General features: G+C 52.4%; 1 protein-coding gene and 1 long non-coding RNA gene across 3 annotated transcripts in view; both read right to left on the reverse strand.

Annotated features, from left to right (window-relative positions):
- The window catches only part of SFRP1 (secreted frizzled related protein 1), a 44820-nt gene extending 34924 nt beyond the window's left edge, over nt 1-9896 (reverse strand). The window contains exons 1-2 of one of the 2 annotated variants that reach the window (XM_017656444.3): nt 9064-9890; nt 3473-3550 (exon numbers count right to left, since the gene is read on the reverse strand). In XM_017656444.3, coding sequence (XP_017511933.2) covers nt 3473-3550; nt 9064-9607 — 622 coding nt within the window. In that variant the 5' untranslated portion in view covers nt 9608-9890. Of the gene's footprint in view, nt 1-3472; nt 3551-9063 lie in introns of both variants that reach the window. The other variant, XM_073218832.1, reaches the window with a different exon arrangement.
- Nucleotides 9897-16244: 6348 nt separating this feature from the next.
- On the reverse strand, nt 16245-21858 carry LOC140844769 (uncharacterized). The gene is made up of 3 exons (XR_012123259.1): nt 21735-21858; nt 17337-17478; nt 16245-16828 (listed from the first exon to the last, which is right to left on the reverse strand). It is a non-coding gene; the product is annotated as an uncharacterized lncRNA (long non-coding RNA).
- Between the last annotated feature and the right edge of the window lie 3929 nt (nt 21859-25787).

Consider the following 25787-nt stretch of genomic DNA (forward strand, 5'->3'; position numbering starts at 1 on the left):
CTGGCACCCTCTTGTCCTAGAGCAGGAAAAGCAGAAAGAAAATACTAAGGAGGGCATCCCGATCCAAGCACAGCAGGCAGGCTGGCCACCATGCTGAATTCGGAGACTTTGCACCACCCTAACTTTGGCTTTGCACATCTGGTGCTTGATCCAGGCGAATCTAGCTGCGTTCCTGAGCATCAGCACACAGGTGTTTCTACTGATGCTTTTCCCTGTTGGGGGGAAAAATACCTGCTCTGAACTGAAGGGTACAGTGCACGGGTGGACACCAGTGGCCACGCAGACCTGCCAGTGAGTTAAAAGGCCCTGTGCAGGGAGGGGTAATGGTTGGGCATGCCCAGCCCCACAGAGGCTGCAGGAGTCCACAGATGTGTTGGCAGAAGGGCAAGGGCACACACTGACCCAGAAGGCTGTGCCCCCAGTTCCGGGAGCTCACAGAGAGCCTTTTGACAACCTGACGTCTGCCCAATGGAGATGTGAGGGCCACTTAATGCAAAGCCTGACCCCTAAGTGGGCAGTAAAACATTCCTTTTCTTCTCTGTTGTGTGTCTGCTTGCATTGCTGAATTTGTTTCCTAACTGAATCCCATCAGTGTGGCTGACCGCCTCACTTACTTGAAAATGAACCAAGCAGGAAACAAGTTTCTCAACAAGGCAGCATTCTCCAGGGTGCTAAGAAGGGCAGAGCTAAGCTCAGCCCCCTCAGAGGAGAGTGGGGAGGAAAACCTATTTATGGCCTTATAATATTACAAACAAAAAAGCAAAACGTCTCTCCTGCATCCAGTTCAGAGAACCTGGCAGACACCACACCCATGCAGAGGAGATAAATGCTTCTGGGCAAAGCCCAGCGGCTCTTTGTCTTCTCTTAAATGAGGAAGACAGCAGGGCAGGGAGGAAAAGAACTCCAGCTGGGAAAGCCAGATTCCTAATTCATGAAATTAGTGGTCTTGATAAGATGCCGATAGGTTCCAAAAGGAACTCAAAAGTTCTGTGACTCCAAGAAGAAAATAATTTCAGGGCTAAAGGGGCCCAGTCCCAGACAGCTAATCACTTAGATTTGCCAAGAAGTGATTGGTTATTAAAATAAGATTTCCCCTCCCTCCCAACTGGCTTGCTGACCTAGTAAGTACCTGCTGCCATGGGGCAGGATGTCCATCCCCGGGTGGGTTACTGAGCACCCTCTAAATCTTGCTGTACACTGTGGGGTCAACCTTCCACATTCAATGTCTTGCCCAAGGCCTGTCTCGTCAGCACATACCTAGGGACTGTCTATAGTTTAGTTGCCAAAAAGTCCCTGGCTACCAGGATTTTGGTGGGAGGAGGGAGGAGACCTGTGGACAAGTTCAGGTTGGTAAGTTCTGAGCACAAAGGCACAGGTTCTCTTCTGAGACCAGCTTCAAATCAACTTTGACCTTGAGTTTCCACAGCCTCCTCTTGCACCAGGGAGTTGCATGAAGACAATACAACTCTCTATGAAATCACTGATTTGGTCGGAGCTAAAACGTTTAATTAAATCTTAATTCATTGGAGCTAAGTATTTTTTATCTAGCTCATTGCTTTGCACTCAAGAAATGTTGAGTGGATGAGAACATAAATCAATGCATGACTGGATACACTGAATTTGAGTTCCCTAATAGGAAGGCAGGCCTGCTAGTCACCTTCACACACTCAGTTCTTGGGCTTTCCATGATGTTTCTCTCAGGAACTGAGCCCACTCAAAATCACATGAGCATGAAACATCAGCTAATATATTCCCTTTCAGAGTTTCCTCTAAAAAGATTATCTGGGTTTGCTGAAATGTCAGGGGGGCTGACTTCTAAAAGTGGGTGTGCTGATTTACCGTATCTGAGAGGATCAGTGAAATCTAAAAGCAGCCCCTCAGTTATCCCTTAGAAGGATTCTTCGGAAGTACAGCCATATCTCGGCAGATTCTTCCTGCCCTGGCCATGCACCAAAAGGTTTCTCGTCAGAATGTCTGATTTGATTTATGTCCTTTTCCTCTATGTCCAAACGCATCTTCAGGAAGGAATCTCAGCCCCAGTAGTGGGAGAAAGGCTTGTTGCTACAGCAGCATGGGGCTGTGCAGCCAGACTTTATAACAGCACAGTGCCAGGCTCAGCCAGGCCGTCAGTACCCCCAAGGAAACAAGCATGAGCAACAGGAAGCCAGTGTTACCGACGTTAGGTGGAAGGGTGATCAGGGTTTGCTCACATCCCTGTCAGTGCCCTCTACATTTCTGAGTTCCTTTAAAATGGCAAGAAAAAAGGGTATGACTCAAACTCAAGCAGCAACATGCATAGTAGACCAAATCTTCCTAGAAGAGGTCCTGCCATCCTCCACCCAGAAGCAGGGGCAGGCAGACACGTGATGCAGAAACAAAGCACGCAAAACGTACCCATTCTAGAAGCTGCCTGGAGTGAAGGGGCTGATTTCCCAAACTTGTTTTCAGTCGTCATGACAAACACCCTGAGAATATATGTCATATGTACAATTCCCTTGAACTGTGTGTCCATGCACGTGCGTGTGTGGCTCACTCTGACATGGCACTTTGCCATGACAAGGCCTTTTCGCATACCTTATGGTGTTTTGTTAGTGAAAACATGGAGCAAGTGGCTCTAAATGGACATGAAGACTCACATTACCTACCGTTCTGCTTTTCCCAGTAAGAATTCTGCATGAAATCCAGCCTTGGGGACACAATGCAGGAATCATGAGAAACATGCTGGCTGAACCTATCCTCGGGCAAAGGCAGCCTGGCCTGAGCCTCCATATAAGACAGAGGCAGCCTCTAGAGAGTCAGCCTTCAAATGGATACGGTTGACATGTACTTTTCCCAGAGAAGAGCTCCAGTGTGTCTGGAGCTGGGGCCTTCTGCAGGGCAGGCTACAAGGGACCATCCCTGAAAGGTTCCCTGAACTGTGCTCCCCAGGCCACATCCTGCCCTTCTCCGGGGGCTGTAAGTGCTGACTCAGGGTTCCCTTTAACCAGGAGTGAACTGGGGAGCCTCCTGGGAAAGCCCCCCAGGCGGGTAGCTGCTGCAGATCCTTGGCAGAGAGGTGCTGACACCTAGGGGTGGGCGGGGGAAGAGGCGGTGCGGAGGGAGGGTAGCCCACGCTGGAGGTAGCTGTACCTCCTGGTGGCGTCCAAGAGGGGTGTTTTCCCCTAGCTCCTCTGCTTCTGTCCCCAAGTCAGCCTCTCTCCACTCCTAGAGAGGTTTCCCCAAAACCTGTTCCATGAGCATAAGCACGGAAAGACAGAAGTAATGTTTGATATTAATAAAAACTAGACAGCATTCCCCCATCCCCAATCTAGTCTTCCCGCAGCTGAGAGAAGCAGCCATTTGAGGAGGATGGAGTTAGAGAATATAAGGATCCAAAATGATGCGTCAGCAGGCTGTCTAGTCCCCAGGAACCATGGCCAGGAGTTGCCAGGGGAAGCCAATCCTCCCGAGGTAGCCCGGGGTGCTTTCTTACCAAACTCGCTCGCACAGAGATGTTCAATTATGGCTTCAGATTTCAACTCGTTGTCACATGGAGGACACACAGCTGTGCCTAGGAAGGGAAATGGGGAGAAACAGGAGCTGTGAGTTACCGGGAGGCAGTGTGAGGGGGAGCTTCCCCTGAGGAAGAGATCAGGCCAGGGTCTGGCTGAAAGTGGTCAGAGGTCTTCTGCAAGTTCTGAAAAGAAGAGTCCTGGAGCCCAGGACCTAAGGCCATAAACAGAAATAGCATTTCTTGAAAATTTGGGGCTTGAGCTGTGGAATAAGACACAACTATTTAAACCAACATCACCTGGGGCTGGTAGGGACAGATTCTACGAACTGGATTTGATTGGGTGTGATGGGTCCCTGGAAACACATCTAATCCAGTTGTTTCCTGTTCTTTCTTCCCCTCTCCCTTTAAATACCCACCTCTGATTCTTTGCCCCTTCCCCTTCCCCAGTTCCCACCAAGACAGCTCATCAATCTGACCGGCTCTCTAGGAGCCAAAAAGACACTCAGCCAGACTCACAAACGCCAGCCACAGCCTGAATATCTCTCTACAAAAGGGCTACTGCAGCACAAGTTCCCGCCGGCCGGACGCAGGCACAGCTGGGTGGGGGCCGGGGCAGCACTAGCCAGAGCTGCCAAATGGGAGGCCAGAGCTGGAGGGGGGAGACCCCCTGAAGGTGTTTTCATGACGCTGTGAAGTGCTTTGAAGAGGTGTGGCTGGCTGGCAGAGGGCCACTGGGAGGTGGCTAAGCACCAGGGGAGGTGACTTCTGACGCCAGGGCACAGGCCTTCTCCAAGCCCAAATGCTACTGACCCTAGTGGGATATCTGGGAAGTAAAGTGTCTCTCTGGGAGAGCAGGGAGAAAGTGGTACAGGAGAATCTCCAGAGGATGGGGTGGCTTATCATCACCACCACCACCACCATTACCACTGTCATCACCATCACCACCATCACCACCATCATCACTACCCCCATTACTATCATCGCCACCATCATTACCACCACCACCATCACCACCGTCGTCACCATCACCACCATCATCACCACCATTACTACTATCATCACCACCATCATTACCATCACCACCATCACCACTGTCATAACCACCATCACCACCATTACTACTGTCATCACCACCATCACCATCACAACCATCACGACCACCATCGTCACCCCAACCATCACCATCAACACCATCATCACCGTCCTCACCATCACCACCACCATTGCCACCATCACCACCACCATCACCGCCATCACGACCACCATCATCATCACCATCACTATCATCATCACCACCATCACCATCTCTGCCATCACCACCATCATCACCGTCACCACTATAACCATAACCATCATCACCACCATCACAACCATCACCACCACCATCACCATCACCACCACCACCACCATCACCACTATCAATACCCTCATTATCTAACAGACAACTTGGGTTTTATCCATGACCCAGGAAAGCACTTGCATAATATAAGGGCACTCCAACTCTGGCACAGCACTGGAGGCCTGGTCAAGCTGGAGTTGAGCACAGGACAGTCACCTGTGACCTGAGTTACTGAGCAACCTTCACTCAGATGTAAGTCTCTTTGTCCTCCTCCTCTGCTTCCTTCTCCAGTAGCTTCTCTAGCAGCATCTCCTTCCTCAGTGAGCTTCCCTTTGAAATGGGCAAAGCCTCCCCCAGTGGATGATAAGGAGGGAGTTACACAGTCCTGCCAGGCCACAGGACACAGTTGATCAACAATTGGCCAGCAAGCTGGCAGTAGTGGGAGGCAATGTACAGTCACCACTACTTCCAAGCAGGGTTCCACACGGTCCCGCAGAGACGGCACACCGAAGTCTTTATTGGCAGATTCCTCTCCCACCTTGGCTCTGTACCCATGGTCAAACACTGTCCAGATTCTCAGTGCAACAAGAACCAGTCACACACCAAGCAGAAGACTAGGTGACTGTCTTCTGGCCCAGATATTGGAAATTTGCTCTTCAGCCAGAACTTGAGACTAAGTTCTGGAAGCAGTGTTTCTGACAAAGAGAAAAACTGACCCAGAATTTTGCATTACAGTTTCTGCTTCCATGGGGAGGAAAGCAGGCAAAGGAAGTCTTGCAATATGGGAAGGGCCATGTTACCTTTACTGGGAGAGCGAACTGTGCTTGGTGCTTTTCCTTATTTATTTTTCTTTACATGGAAGTTATCACATTGCAAGTTTCTATTAACATAATCTTGACCAAAGAGGTAGGAGGCCAGGGTTATCAGAATATAAACGCTAGGGCTCTGTCTGTCCATAAACATCATCTCTGGACAGGGTTCTCTTACCCCACTGGCAGCCAAGGGCTCTGGTCCCCAAAAGGGGCATTTTCCTCAGCCCTATCAATTACTTTGGCCTTCAGGACAGCAAGAGCTTATTGGGGTGAGCTCTGTGTATTCTCAACATGGCTTTCCCCACCTCGACTTTTCTTACAGCTGACTGGAGCAGCGTCACCAGAGAAGAGAAGAATGTGTAATGCAATATTAATCTGTGCCCCTCCAGTGGGTCCCTGGGGCCCCACCAGCTGCCTCTGCAGAAGAAATCAACCCAGTCACCGTCTGAGAGGTATAACTAAATCAGTGTTTTAAGGTATATTGAATATAATATTTAAAGCAAAGGAACCAAAAAGCTGAAAGATTTTGTGTTTCATTAAAACTTGAGGGAGAATAAGGAGAAAGTTCAACACTGGAATCAGGATTAAGTAAATTTTTAAAAAATCAATGCACATATGCATATAGCACTCTTCTATCTCACACACATGCACACACAAGCACACACACACACACACACACACACACACACACACACACACACACATACACAGAACAGGTCATCCCTGGCCAGCTCCTGGATTCTCAAAGAAGGAACCCTAAGGAAGGCTCTCAGGGAAAACAAGGGCACCATGGTCTCTGGTGTCTGTGACTCAAACAGCAGGGCCAATTTAATGCACAACAGACCTAAACAACACAACATTCCAAGTATGTGCTCATTCATACAACTTTAACCCATAGAACCTAGCAAGGTGGAGGAATGGTTCATTGGCTGGGAGTAGGTAAGTCTAATGTAACTGCAAGATCTAGAAATAATTTTCCTTGAAAAAGACTGACTGTCTTGCCCATCACAGAGGCTAATACAGCTTGAGCATCGGCGTTTGAGGGGGGAAAGTGTCTTTTGACTCAGTTCTTGTTATCAAGTTTGCCTTTAACAATACGTGGCCACAAAAAAACCTGCCCAAATTATATGAAATCATCACAAGCCCCATTGTGTGAACAGAAAGCAGTTCACAGCATGCACAGATATGACATCGCTTTGAAAACTCAGCTTTAAGAATAAAAAGAACAGAGAATAAAAGTAGAGCGTGTGGGCTTATTTTCATCCAAAAGTAGCAGCTCTTGCTCTAGAGCCACCAACCGTTAAGGTTATGAGAACCAGTGGTCTGGGTTGTCTCAACCTGCCCTCAGACAGATGTGTGAGGGCACATGGGCGCATGCGTGCGTACACACACACACACACACACACACACCACACACACACACACAGCCCTCCACCTCCATGCCCTGCACGCTCAGCTGACAGGGCCCCGGGGCTCCAGAGGTGTCATGTGGTGCTCCTTCCCACCGCGGGGCTGCAGTCCTGGGAGAAACCTCAGCACGCTGAGGAGAGAGGCAGTGCCCAAGCCCCACACGTGACTGGTTTTCTCAGCTTTTCTCTGGTCTTGGGAAGGTGACTCCCTGGGCCCTCCTGGGATGGCGGGAAGGAGAAGGGAGGGTGGTGCACCAGACGGAGAAGGGAGTAGACAGTGAAACAGCAGCCAGGGAGTCAAAGGCTTTGAGAAGACAGCAATTATTCAGTGTTCCCCACTCCACCCCAGCCCTTTGGGGAATTGAGTCGGGAGATTTCTTTCCCCTTCCTAAATAGGCACCCCAGCATTCCTCCCATCTTCCCCCTCGGAAGATGTCCCCCAAAAGTCTTCACTTTGCGTCCACCAGCTGTCCCAGAATGAGACGGTTGGAAGGGCGGCTGAGCTGGCCAGGGCCTCCGGGGCTGGGCTGGGCTAATCTCCCTGCGGAGGAGGAGAAGGAAAATCCTGTGGCCTGCAGGGGATGGCTCACACCCGCAGAACACGAAGTGTTCTGTTTGCTCTAGGTAATTACCCAGTTCTCGCTCCGAAAGGGCCGCACTTCCCCGAAGGTTAAGCCTGTGCAGACACCCGGGAAACGGAGAGCAGAGGTGTCCAGACCTGGCCACTGCGGCCTTCCCCCCCGGCCCAGCCCACGCCACCTAACGTGGTCACTCTGGACCCTTCACCTCCTTCCTTGACTGCTTCCAAGAGCATTCAAACTTCGGGGAACCCCTTTCCCCCTTGCGGGCCCCTCCCCGACTCGGGGCGAGCACGCGCCTCAGTGGACATTTCTCTTTCCGGCATCACGTGAGGATTAGCCAAGTCAGCAAGCAGCCTGCGCCCCTTCCTCAGAAGGCCGTCCACCTGAGCCCCTGTGCTGGGCGCACCTGGCTGGGGCTTCCCATCCCCGGCTCTCCCCACATCTTTGGGCTTCAGCTCTGCTTCGGAAGAATTCAGGGATGAATTCGCGTTCCATAAACGTCAGGCCACTGCGCTGGGTTTTTGCTTTTTTTGTTGTTTTTAGCCTCTCGGATTTTTTTTCCCCTCCCACTCAGAACTTCTAAGTGAGAGGGTGTCGGAGAGGAGCCTCGGGCCCCCTCCAGGGCTGTTAGGATAGACTCCAAATGCCGAGCCCCATTCCCCCAAAGAGAGATGAACAATGAGCTCATTACATTTTTATCTTTCTAATTACCTGAGGATTTGTGTAAATGAGAGAAGCAGAGGTGTGCCCGCAGGCAAGGGAAGAGGCTTTCCATCCCCCAACCCTCCCGAAGCAGTTACCTGGAAGGGATGGAGAACCGGAAATCCCCTCAGCTCCTAAACCTTCTGCAGCAGTCCTGTTGCTGCTCGGGGCAAAACTAGCTAAAGAAAGTTTTTAAAAAAAATAACAAATCCTCATCGAACATATGAAAATAAAGCTGTGCGTCAGCGTTTTCTCAACCTATCTGAGCTTTCTACACTTTAGGTTTGGGGTGATTTCTTTTCTCCTCCTGGGGCATCCCGTTTAGGATGTTTAAAACTTCGACAGGGACTCGGTTCCCTCCCAGTGAGAAGAGCTCTCCTTTTATTGGGAGCGTAAGACGTCGTTCCAAGTATGGAAAAGCGAGAGTGCGTCCCAGGCAGAGCCGCTCCAGGACCCGCGCCGAGTGTGTGCGCGGCCGCCGCCGCGGGACCAGCCCGCTGCGCGCCTGGGTCGCGAGAGGCGCTAAGCGACACCTCGGACGGACCAGAGGCTTTCAAAAACTCACTCTGCAGTTGGAGAGCAAACTCTAGGAAGCACGTCCGAACTGCGGGGGACAGAGAGCAGGGGCGCAGGTCGGGGTGGCAGGGGTGTCTGCCGCGCCCGCTGCAGCCCCGGGGCCCCACCGCCCCGGGCGGGGGTCGCGCGGGCGAGGGAGGGGCGGCCTTACCCTGGGGCTTGGAGGCTTCGGTGGCATTGGGCGGGGTCATGGCGATGCAGACGTCGCCCTCGGGGAACTTGTCGCACTTGAGCATCTCCGGCCAGTAGAATCCGAAGAACTGCATGACCGGCTCACACGAGTCGCGCACGGCCTCGCAGAGCCAGCGGCACGGGTAGATGGGCCGGTCGAGGCACACGGGCGCGAAGAGCGAGCAGAGGAAGACCTGGGTGCCGATGTGGCAGTTCTTGTTGAGCAGGGGCACCCAGCTGCTGGCCTGCTGCTTCACCTCGGCCATGGTCTCGTGCTCCAGCAGGTTGGGCAGTACCATCTTCTTGTAACCCACGTTGTGGCACAGCCGCAGGTCCACCGGGATGTCCACGCACTGCGGCGGCTTGGTGTAGAAGCGCCCGCTCTGGTACGAGCCGATGTCCGACTGGAAGCTCACGTAGTCGTACTCGCTGGCCGAGCCGGGGGCCAGGAGCGCGGCGGCCAGAGCCAGCAGCACGCCTGGGGCGGCCCCGCCGCGGCCCCCCGCGCCGCGCCCGCTGCCCATGCTGGCTCGGCGCACTCGCTCCCGCGACGTCGGGGCTGCCCCGGCCGCCTCCCCGCGTGCGTCCCGCCGCAAACTTTCCGGAGTCTCGGGGGGACAAAGGGCGCCGTCCCCACCGCGGCCCGGCTCGGCGGCCGCGCGCTCCGGCCCGGAGCTCGGCGGGTGGCGGCCCTCGGCCTGCGGGCGCGCGGCGGCGGGAGCTGGCGCGGGGCGGGGGCGCGCGGAGGGCGGCGGGCGGCGGGCGGCGGACGACGCGCGGCACCGACTCCCGAGGCTGCAGGACGCGAGTGCCCCGCGCTCCGGTTGCAAAGCCCTCGGAGCCTCCGCGCGCAGCCAATCAGCTCCCCGCGGCCCGGGCCGCGCTCCTCCGGCACGTCCGTCACCGGCTCGATCAACCAATCGCTTCACTCTGGAGAGGGTTCGGTTTACTAGACCCAAGCACAGGTCAACACCCCTCAAGAAACAAAACCAAGAAAATAAATACAAGAAAGAAGAAGAGGGGAAAGAAGACGACAAAGGCAGGGAAAGAGAAGAAAGAGGGAATAGTTAGAGGCGTGGGCTGGGTGAAGAGGATGTTTAGCGCTGGATTTGACATTAGTTGGCTGCCGAAAAGCAAGGAACCTCAACAGGACTTGCAAAGGCATGAGAATTTTCTTTTTACGCTTTTTTCTAATTTCATTTACACTTTTTCCTAATTTCAAGCAGCCGACCAGCAGACAAGCAGCTCACCTCCTCTGTTTTGTTCTCCGGCGCTGCAGTACAAAGAGGATATGTTTTCCCAACCAACCGGGACTCGGGGAAGGCAAAGCCCACGGAGGGGTGCTCCAAGACCCCAGCCCGCCCGCCCCGCCCCCGCCAAGACAAGGGGAGACTGTGGCTGGGCTGTTTGCCGGTTTAAAACTGCAGCACCTTTCCAGCTGGGGCAACTGGATGATGGCCCTCAAACACTCCTAAGGCAGTAGGTAAATGTGTGGCGGGAAATACTACTCACAAAGGTATCAGCTTTGGAGGAGAGCAAAAAAAAAAGAGAAAGGAAAAAACCCTACTCAAGCCCCAGCCCAACAGCATGTCTGTGTGAGCACGCATACACACACTGACATGTTTGTGGTGTAGAAAGCCAAAACATTAAAAACACATGTGCACTTATCAGCGTGGCTTGTGTAAATATCAAGTCCATCACTCAGGCACACATGCTACATTCAGGGCTGGCCCAGGAACCTCAGTCAAAACCGAGGGTCCCCGTTAAGGCAGCAGGCATGACGAGATTATTAGCAGAAGCACACAGCCAGGCCTTCACGCACTCTCCTACTGTCAGGAACAGAAGTTTCTCTGCACTAGCCATCTCAGAGTTTCTGGGACTTCTATGTATATTTCAAACATTCCATGGAATGGGAGGTTCAATCTCCAGAAAGCTGGGTGTGTGACCAGGACTAACCCTACGGACAGGAGACAGCAGCTGTGATGTTGTCTGGGTCTCTGGCTGCTTGTATCCTGACGTGTGGCTAGAGTGAGCCAAAGATACTGAAAACGGTACCTGAACAGTGTGGTGCCACCCCACATTGCAAATGGGCCACAGATCTTAGAGCTCAAGGCAGACACCATAGGAGGTGCTGCCTTGCTGGCCAGCTTGTTTATAAAGCTCTGGGGACTTGCTCTGGACTCTGCAGACCTAATTTCTAGATGGACAGATTCCAAGTAAAACTACTAGAGTTTGTGAGGAAGTGAGGCTCTTTTCTTAAAGCACTCGTGCCCACACAGAGATTGTGAGCCCACTGTGCTCGTGGGAAGCATCTGCGGAAGGAAGATGGTCAACCTCTCGGCCATGGCTGGGCTCAGGAGAGGGACACTAAAGCAAGAGGGGCAGAATGGAGGGAAAGAGATGGAGAGAGAGAGAGAGCAAGAAAGACTTTGGGTGGCAAAGGGTTAACCCCTAAACAATTGGTAATGCTCAGCGGAGAAGCTGGGGAAGACATTCCTCCCTGAGAATAGACCGCAGGAGACCGCGCAACTCTGTCTCAATTCAAGGGGCATTTAGAGAAAAATGCTGTTTGGTAGGGGGTCCTTTTCTCTCCTACAGCCAGGCCCTCAGTCCCAAGCCAAATGTGACTGTTTACTCACTCATTGAAAGGAATTGTGTTTGTAAATAACATCCTCTCACCTTTGAATCCAAGCTTAAAGGACCTCCACTCATGTTTGTGGTTTCCCTGAATGGCAAGAGGACTTGGGTCTGCCCACAAGGAAAATTCTGGAAATTAGTCCAGGTGACTACACCTCCACCCATCCTGGAGGTCTCAAGTCAGGAGTAATTTCAAATACTCCTGATTTGGGAATCATTCATGGAAGGACCGAGCCTGTATCTGGTTGTTCTCATGAACCCTCAGTCCCCAACTCCCCACCCCATCTTTCTGCTTTAGAGAGAGGCCTCCTGGCCCATGCCAGGAACACAATTGTCTTGAGAACAGATAAGGCATGTGGGCATAAGTAAGACCCCGGAATCCTAAACCCTGTGCATTTGGGGATCCTCCACCGAGGTCCAGCCAGAAAGGGAGGACTCCAGGTCTCAGTCCCTCTGATAAACTTTAACCCACAACTGGGATTTTGAAGACCCACTGCCTGCTGCCAGTCACATATTGTATAACAGTGCCAGGGGGAACAGCCCCAAGACTGCATTTTAGAGCTGACACAGTTTTTTTCCTTTTTTGTACTGTCAAACCTTGCCTTTCAAAGTCCAATCTCCCTTCCCTAATGGCAAGAATGTGTGTGTTCAGAGGAAAAAGTTCTAGAAGAAAGGTTGTTATATGCTATTGGTATGACAGAGCTCCCAGAATCCAGGGTTCTTGAATATTGGCTCTGTGAGCCAGGAGCATCTTCCCTCCTAGATGGGTTTAACCAAACGGGCAAAATACAACTTTCAACATGTGCTTTTCATTTCCAAAAAGTTCTGACTTTTCCACACTGGCAGATACCTTTGCATGAAAGTTGGCAGTGCATTCCCTGTCGCTTCACAACCCCAGCTGAAGCAGCCATTCTCCAGTCTCCCCGTTGCCCTGAGCTGACTGTCCTGGCCAAGCAGGGTCCCCGAGGGGCCTCCCAGGTGCCTACATGGTGCTCTTCCGTCACACAGAACTCCTTCCTGCCCTTCCCTAGAAAAACTGGGGCAAAGCATACAGGGGAGCCCTTCCAGACTGTTCCTCCTGCCCATTCCATTATCATACCATCAGTGATTTTCTGACACTCCAAAGAAACAGGCAGCACCCTCCTCCCATCAGCCAGGAGCAGTGCAACAGGGCAGCCGGGCTCCTGCCTGCAGCGGGGTGGCGGTGGGTCCCGTGTGATTCTGGGAAAGGCATTCTGGCCCAGAGACAGGAAGGGCAAAGAAGATCTCAGCTCCACCAGGAGGCACCTGGGAGGCCGCTTGGGGACCCAGCTTGGCCCCGACAGTCACAGGCTGGGTGACTGCCACTTTAACCCTCTGCCCTTAGAGTTCTGTAAACAGAACTATGACTGTCTACCCTGCTGCATCAGGAAATAAAATACAGTGCTTGTGTTTTAACATTTTAGTACAAGTATGTCCCAAATATTGCATGGGACATACTTACACTACAAATTATTTCTTGTTTAACTGAAATTAAAATTGAACTAAGTGTCCTGTATTTTATCTGGCAAGCCCACCTGCTCAGCCTTCGAGCATTGCCTCCTCCCGGCAGCCTTGTCTGACCCTCTCCGGTCCCATCCTTTCCCTTCTCCACCCCCACCCTGATTGACAGCTCTCTTCTCCCAGAGCACCCCTGCACACCTCGTTATGGCATTCCTGTCCAGCTTTTAGAACCACATGCTTTGGGGTATCTGCTACGTGACTGTGAGCTCTTAGAGGCCAGGATCTTACTTTCTTGCACTCATACAGCAAATGCCCAGCAAGGCCCTTCACTGCATTGCGGGCTTCTATCTGTAGAAGAGAGAGGCAGATATGTGAATACCCTGACTATGAGAGGTACTGTGTCTGAGCATTGACTGCAGTTTCCTGAGAACCCAGTAAGCATGAAGCACTCACATGGCTCTCTGTGTCTGCAGGAAAGGAAAATCCTACCTACCTTTGAATCCTAAGGCAGCTGACCATCAGCACCTTATACAAAGATTGTACATAGAGGGTGGGTCTTTTTTATGACCCTCCTTCTGTCTCAGGGCCAACCTTGTGGACGGATGCCACAGCCAGCCGCCGAAGCACCTCACTCATGCCCCAGGGCCACTGGGTGGGTGGTGGGCAGGTTGGTGAATGTAGTGGCCACTTCCCAGAAGCAGACGAACTCCCTGTAAATTCTGCATGGACCCTGACCCCCAGGCCCTAACAATCCTGCTAAAAACAGAGGCTGGTACCTAGAAGGCAGGGGTTTTCTGAAGTTTCTGACAGTCCCTGGGAGTGGACAGAGGCAAGAGAATCTGGAAGGCGTGTGACACCTGGTGCCCGGTCCCAGCTTCAGACCTGGAGGCTTGGCTGGGACACCAGAGCAGTAAAACCAGGCCTCTGGGGCCGCCTTCCCCTCCGGTGTGGGGGAAGTGAAAGTGAAGTGGCGCATGCTTGGGTGACAGGAGGCCCATAAATCTGCAGACATTGCTCAGGGAAGGCAGTGGCCCAGTGGCAGGACGCATTCCCCAAGGAGCCATGTGCTTATTTCCCTAACCCTTCGTGGCAGGCGCGCCAGACGAGCCAGAACAACTGCATACACACGAGGGGCCGGAGGAGGAGTCGGGGAGCACCCATCACCACCTCCACCCCTCAGGAGAGCCCTTCCCGCCCCTCCAGGCTGGCTGTGTGCGCGGCCAGGTCTCGGGCTGTGGGCTGGAAAGCCTCCCCACCCAGCGGCACTACTCCCCCCATCTAAGGCACCGTACCGTTCCCACTGCCTTCTGTAGTCTTCCCCACTGTGCACTCTCCAGGCACTATCAAATTTGGGCCTCACAGAAAACCTTCTGAGCTCGCAGAAGTTCGTTATTCCCATTTTACAGAAGAAGACCCAGAGGTTCAGAGTGGTGGAACTTTTACCAGCAGTCCAGCTACTACAGAACTCTGGTGTGGGACAGACTCAGGTCAGTAACTTAGATTTTGGGGTCCTAATCCCAATAATCCTGCACTAGTCTAATTGCTATTTTAAGTGCTGATCCCCAGAAAGAGAAACCCCGATAGCCTTTGGCATCCTTAATGTCTAATCATGAATGCATTTATCAGACTCTTCCAAGAGGCCAGCTAGAAGGAAAATGTGATTTTGAAAGAGGGAGAGGATGATGAGACAGGTCTGAAGGTCTGGGCCAGCACATGAGGTGTCTTCCTGTGGGGTCCTGGGACAGGAAAGGAGAAGTGTAGAGCAGTGAGTGCCTGCAGGGGCCGGAAGCTGGGGATGTGGGGCTGCTGCACAGGGTGTGACCACGCCTGTCCTGGGTTGCAGAGGCAGCCACAGAACATTGTGCTGGCAGCTGCCCATGAACCACGTGTGGCTGACCTGCTGTCCTGTGGATGTTCAGAAGTAATGTTTCAGGGAGGAAAAGAGTGTGGGCCCTACAGAAAGCAGGGGTTCACATTGTACACAAGTGAGAGAAAGAGCTATGAAGCGCTGGCCCAGGGTACTAGGTGGGAGGTTTATCTGCGGTCCTGTGGAGGGCCTGGACATTTCCAGAGTTCCATGCTCTCTCAAGGGGTGACATTAAAAAAATTTTAAACCCAGTATGGCATGACCAGTCAGATTGGGTGCCAGATGACCACCACCTGTGTAGCCCTCCAGGTGTGTGGCAGCTGGATCCCAGCACAAGGTCATTCCATCAGAGGTGTGAGTGGAAACGTGGCTCTTAGAGTGCACTGAACTGCCCAGCACATCTCCACCTGTGCTCATGCTGCCCTGCAGGCTTGCTGTCCTCCCAGCCCCTGTCCTGTATCCAAGACTCAGCTCTCCACCTTCTCTGGGCTGGCCACTCCCCAGAGTCTCCCAGCTCAAAGTGGCCAGGGCAGCCCTCTCTCCACCTCTCTGCACCACAGCTACCTGACCACCTGTCCTCAAACACCCTTTGTTTATTTACATGTCTAGAGCTTCTCCAGAAGCTTCTCGAGGACAGAAACTATATCTTTTTATCCTTGTACCTCCAGTATTTAGCCCAGTATCTGCCACATGATAGGTACACAGTCCATATGTGATCACTGGGTGAGATTGGTCCTATGACCCAGCTCTGAGCAGTGAGAAGTGCGGGACGGTAAGTGGGACACCCTAGAAAACATTTTGAAACAGACTCAGAAGACATGCGCCTTGACCCATCTCCCTCTTCCTGCCTAGAATTCAGATGTGATGCCAAGTAGTACAGCAGGTATCTTGTAACCATGAGGCCACAAGCATGAAGATAAATGCTCACACACTAGGATGAAGGAAGAGAAAATTGGAAGGAACCTGGATCATAGGAATGACCTGAGTGGCCCACCCAGGAATCTTGTTAGGTGAGACCTATCTCTCTTCTTCAGTTGTTGAAATACGAAGCCATTCAGGTTTTTTCTTTCATGCACTAGAAATAACACTGACACGGGTCTATAGGTTAGAGAATCTCATAGCAGGAGGAAGCTCAGAGGCTGAAAATTCAGTTTTTTACTGTCTCCAAGGACTTTGCTCTTCCAAATGGGGTCCCCAGACAAGAAGCATCAATATCTTCTGGGAACTTGTCAGAAGGCAAAAGTCTCGGGCCCCACCAAAGACCTGTTCGATCAGAGTTTGCATTTTTAACAAGATTCCTGGGTGAATCCTGAACAGATTTAAGGATGAGAAGCATGATGCTAAGAGATTCTTCCATGTGCCTGGAAGTCTGTCTCTCCTTTTCAATTCCTGCTGCTGCAAACCCCCATTGGTTAAGGGTCAGTGGGTTTGTCACACACACACACGCATTTGCATTGCTCCATATCCATCAGGTCAACACCCCACTGAAGGGCCTTAGGGACCCCTGCTTTCCAGAGGAGGAAACTGAACTACTTGAGGGTCCTCAGCCACCCAAAGTCCAGAGCATTCAGACAACCCCTTGACAGTGAAATGAAATCAAGTTATCAGGCAAAAAAATGGGGACAGGCAACTGTTGTCTTGAGGAAGCAGCTCTGCAGAGATGTTCCAGGAAATGCAGGCAGTCAAGGACCGCTGCCCCTGAGCCCCTCGGAGGCTGACAGCTGCAGTCTGGGGCGCACGCACCCTGTGCCTTCCGCACCTGCTGGGACAGAAGCAGCCGTGTATAGGGAGCATCTGTAATCCTGCGGCTCCGTGCTCTATCATTCTTAGTACCCGTCACCCTACAAATGCCGACTTTTATCAATTCTTCTAACACTTCCAGTGTTACAAGAGAGCCATAGCCCCCAACCCCCAGAAAAGCACAATTTGTCCATCAAACAAACCCTTCTGTTCTTTTGTTATTTTTAACTGCAGTCTAGACCACCAAATCGCTTGATGTACAGCACAAAGCTCATAAATAACAACTTCCCAAGTAGAGCCACTGAGCCTGGGAGCACTTTGCAAGGTCTGCATTAACTCCTCGGGTGTGAGGAGTTTTCCAGCCAGTTCAGTCCATAAATATATAACCGGCTGCTTCCTAAATTGCCACATAATTCTAAACACCATCACTTGTGTTTCCTTTTGTTGCCATTGTCATTGATGCCTTGACAGGAGAATAAAATACTCTTTCTGGAGGATAAAACGCTCTAAATCCTACATGATTTTACCTCACCCACATTCCCAGAGTTTTGGTTGCATTTGCATCTCCACTCCAAGGAAACTGCCTCCTCACAATTCAGGGGGATTTCAGATTAGAATTGAATTCCATCCTTTCTTTTCTCTTGCTGTAACCTTGGCCTGGGCCAGGACCTGTGGGAAAAAGAGGACATCTAAGATATCTGCCCAAAGCCCTAAAAGTGTAGGGGTGGGGAGGAAAGAGACCCATCAGAAATGACCAAGGGACAGCCTGTCCAGAGGAAAGGGCTGGGGTCACAGGCAGGACATCTGCCCACACGCATCCAGCACCTGAGAGGCACTGATAGACATGCTAGGAGCACAGACCCCCGCCTCCAACAAGCCCTCCAGGATCCACCCCTCCCTGCTGTGGCGTGGCACTCCACACCCCCAAATCCCTTAGTTTATAACTCTGTCAGGTTAGGGACGATTCTGTCTCTCCCCAGAATTTTGTCCACGCCCTCAACCCACCCAAACTATCCTAAACACGTCTGCTCCCAGCCTCCCGGCATCCTCCCCGAGGTTGGGTCATTGGCTATGTGAACAAGTACACTTGTAACAGATTAGAGAGGGTGGCTGGGAGGTAAAGCCAGGCAGTGCCAAGGTTCTAAAAGAGAGAGGGCTCTGAGAATGAGCTCACCCAGCCCTGGGGCCAGGAAAGCCACACTTCCAAGTCTTTGCCTTGTTGCTGGGGCACCTGGCCTTCCCTCCTTTCTACTCCGGTGAGGTCTCCTCCAGCCCCCTGAGGTGAAGGGAGCCCTGGATGGAGGCTTAGCTTTGGCAAACACAAGGATGCAGAGCGAATGTCCCAGAGCCTCCACAAGCCCCCCATCAGTGCTTGAAAGGGCACATATGACATATGGGGAGGCCCCGGCTCTCTGTCTCCAGACCCCTCTCCCCGTAAGTCTCACACATCATATTTCTCTCAGTTTGGGTGCAACTGACCCTGGAACAAGAACTCTGCAGACTGCTGACAACGAGTCCCGCGAGCCCTCTTGTTTCTCCAGAGGCCTGCTCCTGCTGGGCAGCAGGCTGCAGAGGGGAAGGTGCCACAGCCACGTGCTGCAGGACCGTGACCACCCCGCAGAGCAGAGGCGAGGGAGGGAGTCAGGGTGGGGCAGGGGCACTGTGCCCAGGCTCTTGAAGCTCCCCGCCACTCCCTGCTCCTCTCTACAGCTAAGACCATCTTTCATTTCCACTGCTGGCTCCCTTACTGGGCTCTCGGCCACTCTCAGTGCCCTTTCTTCCCACCACAGTGGTTCCAGATGGCATGCCTTCCCCACAGCTCTTCCTGGGAGCTGAGACACCCATGGGCCCATCAGCAGGCTGGGCAGCTCCCCTCTGGGGCCTGATGGGGCTGCAGGGGGACCCTTGGGTGCGGGGGTGGCTGTGGAATGCAGCCCGGGCATAATAGAATACATTAGTCCCCAGCTCATTCAGGCTGCCTCTTTAAGAACAATGGTGGCAACTGAGCTGATTTTTGCCAAATGACTGTCTTTAGTCCTTTTGGAGCAAAGTGGAGCCTGCCAGACAAAGTCCATATTCAGGGCTTCCCAGGGGTTGGCTAATAGGCGCTGGGCCACCAGGGCCAGGCGACATCCTCAAAGCACCCCAATGCCCAGAAAAGAGCCTGGAGGCCACACTGGCCACTCGGGCCCATCCCTGGGCAGAGTCCAGAGCACGCCAAGAAACTGCCCCCGGAAAGAGGCAAGAGAGATTTCATTTTTAATTTGAGGGACCTGGTCCAGTGGCTGACTCCAGAACAGCTGGAGTTTTACGTAGGAGAAACCAGCTCGTCTGCTGGAAGGCAATGGTGCTGTGGATAACACCAACCTAGGTGGGACACACAGTCGTGGACAGGGCCCTAGGTTAAGAGTCTAGTTTCCCAGGCCCAGGAGTCCAAGCGACATTTGCCATCTCCTCACCTCTCTGCGCCTTGGGTCCTTAATTTATGGGGAAGTTGGGCCAGGTAAGCTCTAGACCCCTTCAAACTTTCAAATTTCATGTAAGAGAAAACTGACCACACTGCCTTGACCACTACATACTCCATTAGGAACTCTGAAAACACAGGACTCAAGAAACTGAAAAGCCAATGCAGAGATTCATGGAAACTGTGAACTTTGGCAAAGATCAGGATGGAATAACCAAAGCCAGCACCACAAACTGATGTGGTTTGCTTTTTCCTCTAACATGTATGTCAAAGCGGGAAGACATGAGCCACCACATTGGCAAAGCTGGGATGAGCAGGTGCTTGCAGTGTCCCCCGAACCAGCACTGCCTTCCCCCCAACACATTCTCTTTGCTGCTCTGGACATTCTGTCATCATCATAAAGGAAAAACTCAGGACTGGGTCAGAAGCTTTTAGCACTTTCCTTTGCATTTTTCTTCTTGGCGACTGCATTACCAATATGACTGATACAAAAAGTTTGCCTAGACTTTTTGTGTGCACCTGAGATAGTCATGGCCAAGCACCCAAAGCCTGGATATTGAAGGTGGAGCATTTTAGGAGACTATTGCCCTGCTCATTCAGACTCAGACCTCCCCTGCTCAGAGAGGGGAGAGGTGTTTCACATTTACAGTTGCACCCAGCCCCCTCTGCCACACCTGAACCCCTTTTCCTGCTCTATCTTCCTACCTACTTAGGAGCTTCTAACATGCTGGTTTATTTTATTGTCTATCTTCACCCAACCACCACCGTCAAAATGCAAGCTTCCCAAGGGCAGAGATTTGTACCAGTTTTGTTCCCAGCTATGCCCTGGTATTTATTTAGTAAGCACTCAATAAATAAAGGCTGAATGAATGAATGAATGTCATATGCAGAACATAGGATACAAATATTTATGTATTTATAGGATAAATACATATATACATATAATGACTCAAAATTTGCAGAATGACTAGAAAGAAGATGGGAGGAAGGGAAGGAGAGGAAGAAAGAAATCAGTAGTTGAAAATCCTGGAAACAGCTATGCTGAAATGTTAACTTTTTCTGCTTGTTGGAATCATAAATAACTTAAATGGTCTTCCTTTTGCTTTTCTTCATGTTTTAAAATTCCCACAATGACCATATACTACTTTTGAGAAAAAAGATACATGTATATATATAAATTTTAAAGAAAAAAAGATGGTAAATAGCAGAAAGGTTTTTCTTAGCCAGAAAGAACAATGTGAATCTCTAATATTAGCCTCAATTACATAAGTTCTTAAAAATCCTGCTTCATGTGAACTGTTAGGTAATTATTGCAAAAGACTCGATGTGGGAGGGAGGTGGGCCATGGCTCACATTTTCTGGATAATTGCCCCCATTGTCCAGGTCAGGATGCATAGGGAGTTATCTTCTGCCTCTGTCCAGACCACACAGAAGTGAAGTATGGAGAGAGAACTCTTGGGCCAACAATCAATCAACAAATACTTAATGAGCTCCTACTACGTGCAAAGTCCTGCCCTTGATGTGGGTCCCCACCCCAGCTGCTCCGCATCACCTCTTTCCACCCCAGTCTGCTTTGAGGCCTCCTGCCGTCCCAGGACATCCCGGCACAGTCTGGGTGCCTGCTCATTGCACCACACATCCTCACAAAAGAAAGATTTCTAAGCTGCTTTCACCAGCTCTGACTCTGAACACGGAGCAGAGCAGGGTTTGAAACAGGCTCAGAAAGGTTCATCTCCAGCTTGAGGTCACACAGCAGGCAGATGCCAGGCCTCTGAACTCCCTCCCAGCACACCCACCCCAGGCCCCTCCACCTTCCTGGCCACACTGGGCATGGAGCAGCCCAGCCTGAGGTTCTCCACCCATAAATGGCTATGCCAGGAGGGGAGACCTGGAAGGCCCTATACCTGCTGTACCGGGAGAGCACCTGGCAGCCACTCTTTCCAGGCTGCAGGAATTCATCCTGTAACAACTTGCCACACAAAACACACCTTTCCCGTTTGGACTGAACCGTGTCCTAGGGCAGGAGGGTGGTGGAAACACTTCCTTGAGTGCCACAGAGGGTACTTGGGTTTCCTGCTGAGGCCTGGGGGTGTTTGTTCTGAGGAAATGCCGGACAAGCTCTGTGTGACCCAGTGAGAGAAGGAGGTGCTGTGGGCATTGGGCAGTGTCTGGGCGTGCGGCCGGACCCAGCAAGGCTCGCTGGGGTTTCCCGCCAAGCTGATGAGGCTCCTGGCAGCGCACAGCAATCGCGGGCAGGGATCCTGATCTAACTGGGACCCAGCCACAGCTCCTCTGCAGGGCATCAGTATGGGAGTGTGAGCCTCTTCTCCCCAGAACCCTCCCTGTCCTGCCTCCAGGCCCTGTGCTAGGGTACAGACCTGGGACCCCCGGAACCAGGATCCCCACAGCTCCTCTGCCACCCACAGCCCCCACAGCTCCTACACAGGTGGAGATTACTAACCAGAAGTGGCCTGGCATGGCTGGTGCTCCTGCTGGACCTTGCAGCGTGTGAGGGTGGGAGGGGGAGGCCTGCTCTGCAGGAGGGCAGGAAACACAGGGCTGGTGGGGCCTCCACACAGAGGGAACGTTCTGCAGAAGGAAGCACAACTCTCCACCTGGCAAGGTGCAACTGACCCTTGGTCAGCACCTTATCTTGATAAAGTGATTATAGTTCCAGCCTTTGAGTCATTCACTCAGCTGTTCTGTGTGGGCCCCTGTGCTAAACTGGAGACAATCAGAGTAAACAGGGGGACCTGCTCCCGGATATTCCCAGCCTCCTGGAGGACACCTCGCTAGCCTGTCCACCAGCTGGAAAAAGATTCCCATTCTGAGTCTGCTGGGCGCTGCTGAAGGCCTCCTTTGTGTCAGTCACTTTGATGGTCATTTATACAGATAGAAGCACAGCATAATCTCAGCAAGTCTAGGAGGTAAATTAGTTCTGAAAATCAGAGGGTGAGATGTTCAGTGATTTCCCCAGAGCCACACAGCGCTGGTGAGTAGAACTGAGATGCGGGGCCCAGGAAATCTTTGACAGGTGTTGGCAGGAGTGGGGTGGGATGAAGGATGGGAGCTATGACCGAAAAGGTTAACGAAGCTTTTCAGCTCCCATTTAACCTAGCAGGTCCTGTGTCACTCAGCCAGAGATCATCAGCCACACTGAGCCACACTGTGCCCAGAAATCAAAGGCTCTCTCTAGGATGGGGGTCACTCTGCCCCCTGCTTGCCCCATCCCACTGCAGGGCCCAGCAAAGGACCACCATCAAACCCTCTGTGTATTCCAAACCACTGTGGCTGCAGAGTGACATCTACGAGGTGCGTGGAGGTGGCTGTTTGGAACGGCTTTCCAATCTGCATGGCTTTTTCCTCTCTGTCTGTCTTTCTTTCCTCCTTTGTACAAAGAAAGCAAAGTCTCCATTGTGTCCCATTGTGTCCTTGGCTGCCTAGCGTGGTTTTTTCTGCCCTGACTCATTAAGATGGATGGGGTTGCTGCCTTATTAATAACTGGGAAGGTTGCCCTTTGTTCCTCCTCCCTCCCCTCACTAATGAAGCCTGCTCCAGTGGCTCCATGAACAGCCTTGTAGCCTCCAGGTGCATCCAAGCTCCCCTGCATGCAGGGCACAGGCTGCCCAGGCAGGTCCGCTGGCCAGCCCAGGCATCTCAAGTGCTCTCACCTCCGGAGCCCTAGAATCACAGGAGGAAGGGCCCCAGGGAGGCTGGTAGGTCTGCCCAGAGTCACCAACGGGTGGGGTGAAGAGGCCCAAGCCCTAGTCCTGGGTCTGCTGCAAGCCCTCTCCTAACAGTTCCCTCTTCCCTCTCTCACTGTGCCGTTTGCTTTCCCTGTGAGCCATTTGTTCAATCCCCATTAGCAAATGTGCTTTGGTTACCACACTGGGGAGAAAGAGGATTCAGTCAGTCATTTATTCAAATCACATTTTTTGAGGGTCTACAATGTGCCAGGCACTGTCCTACGCACTGGGGCCACTGTAGTGAACAGGCAGGCAATTTGCTTTCTTGCCCTACTTTCTAGAGGCAGGAGGCGAGAAAAGCACACACACAAGAAGATGGTAACAAAGTGTGAAGTGCTAAGGAAAAAAAATCAAACAAGGTGATTATATCTGGAAGGCTTAGATCAGGGAAGGCCTCTCAGAAGAAGTGACATTTCCCTTGGGACCTGATGGCAGGTAAAGCACAGTTCCAACTCCCCAACAAGAGGGGAAAGCCCTTAGAGGCCAGGGCTGTCACACAGGAAACAGTCAAGGCATGATGGGGGACTGATGCTTGGCTGGACTTGGCTGGAGTCTGCAGGAAGCAGGCAGAACCTACGCTGGGTTACATCAGGGCTAGCCGGAGAAGAGGCGGCTGGGTGCTCCAGCTCGGGGAAGGGTGGGGTTAGGGCAAGGGGCAGAAAGCAGGTGGCCTGCTCATGACACAGTGAGGGAAGCAGCCACAGCGTGCGACAGCCACTTGCCTCTTTATCCTACGGCACGGGAACTGATGCATCTGGACACTGGCCACCTTCCCCTTTGCTCCCTTCAAATCCAGCCTTTCTCTTTCCAGATCAGTGACACCTAATCTGGAGGAAGGACCCCTATGGGCCTCTCCAGCCTCTGGATCCTGGTTCTTCTTGGTCAGCTAGTGCTATGGCTGCAGATAGAGCCCAGGTTAACAGAGAGGAAGAGTACAGGAGGGCACCCAGGTAAGGGAGGACCCCAAACAACAGAGGTGCAGGCCCCCCAGCTCGAGCACAGGAGGGCACCCAGGTAAGGATGGACCCCACAGAGCAGAGGCGAGGCCCCCAGCTCGAGCACAGGAGGGCACCCAGGTAAGGATGGACCCCGCAGAGCAGAGGTGAGGCCCCCAGCTTGACCACAGGAGGGCACCCAGGTAAGGGAGGACCCCACAGAGCAGAGGCGAGGCTCCCAGCTCGAGCACAGGAGGGCACCCAGGTAAGGAGTGACCCCACAGAGCAGAGGCGAGGCCCCCAGCTCGAGCACAGGAGGGCACCCAGGTAAGGATGGACCCCGCAGAGCAGAGGTGAGGCCCCCAGCTTGAGCACAGGAGGGCACCCAGGTAAGGGAGGACCCCAGAGAGGAGAGGCAAGGCTCCCCAGCTCACCAGAAGTGTGTAGAAGCTGCCGACTGTATATGTCACGTTCTGCTTATGAGCTGAGGCTTCCCCAGGCCCGCCCTTTCTGCAGCTCAAGCCCCCCTCACCCTGCCCACTCCACTGCCTCCTGCTGAGAACAAAGGTGTCTGTTTTTGGAAGATACTTCAGAGTTCTTCTGCGGGCACAGGGACACCTCCACCTCATCCCACTCCTGAGAAAGCGGTAAGAAGAAAAAGGAGAGATGACTTTTGCTTTTTATGATATTACTTGATTTTCTTCAAGACCCCCTCCCCTGACTTTCTTATGCCTGGGCCTATGAGCTACAGCTCATTCACACAGCTAAAAAAAGGCAAGGATCCCTCTGCTCACAAGGGTGCCCCAGCTTGAGGGATTCTGGCCCCCAGCACCCTCCCCCACCACTGCTGTGTCAAGAAGATTAATGTCTCTTCTCCGACCTCTGAATGGGAGACTGGCCTGTCAGCGACCTTCCAGGGAAAGGAGCCCCCACGTCTGCATGGGACTGAAAGAGCTTGGTTGAGTGTGTGCACCCATGCACAGCACACTCACGGGCACTCACGCACACTCACACATCTGCCCAGGACCCACCAGGGAGATACTTATTTTCAATCAGTTTCAGGGCTGCCTCAGTACTTACCATGGCACCAAGGGTGGGAGTTTGGCAGGTCATCTCCTGTATCGGGGAGCTGGCAGGTCCCACCTGGGAGGGGATGTGGGCTTGGTCTGATTGAGTTAACCCTACAATTTAGTAAACCTCCACACTCACATCTTTTGGTCCTGTTCCCCAAATTTGCTGATAAGAAAAGAAGAGCATGAACTGAGGGCCTTCCAGGCACCAAGCACTATGCCAGCGTGGGTTTGTTGAGACAAGCAAGGCTTGGTCCCTCCTGTGGCTAGCCACCCTGCTGAGCCCATGCCCAGGGGCTGCCCTGGCTCCTGCCTGCTTTGCTCTCCTGCCCCATGGTCTGATTGGTTCTCACGACCCAGGTAGTATTTCAGAAGGGCCTCTCCACCCATAGTTATAAAACGGAAGCTGGAGTCTAGCTGAGCCTGCATGCCATTCTGCCCCTCCCTAACTCCCACCCAGGCCCCAGCCCGCCTTCATTTGATTCTTAACACTGTTTACATAAGTTTCTGAGCATGTTTCCTCAGCCTAAAATGGTAACAATCCCAGTAACTCTCCTATAAGGGTAAATTCGTGCATTTAAGGGTGTTAAAGCATTTTCAAAACACAACACTGCCTGTCAAACACCACTCATCGCCTACAAAACGTTAGCCATGCTCTTGCTTCTCTGCTGGATGGCAGGACCCTTCGCATATCTATAGCAGTGACTGAGGTGTGTTCATCTTTACTCCCCAACCCCAGCTCTAGCATAGCTTTTGCATGCAG

This window comes from Manis javanica, chromosome 12 (genome assembly GCF_040802235.1).
Source record: "Manis javanica isolate MJ-LG chromosome 12, MJ_LKY, whole genome shotgun sequence".
Classification (NCBI taxonomy): domain Eukaryota; kingdom Metazoa; phylum Chordata; class Mammalia; order Pholidota; family Manidae; genus Manis; species Manis javanica.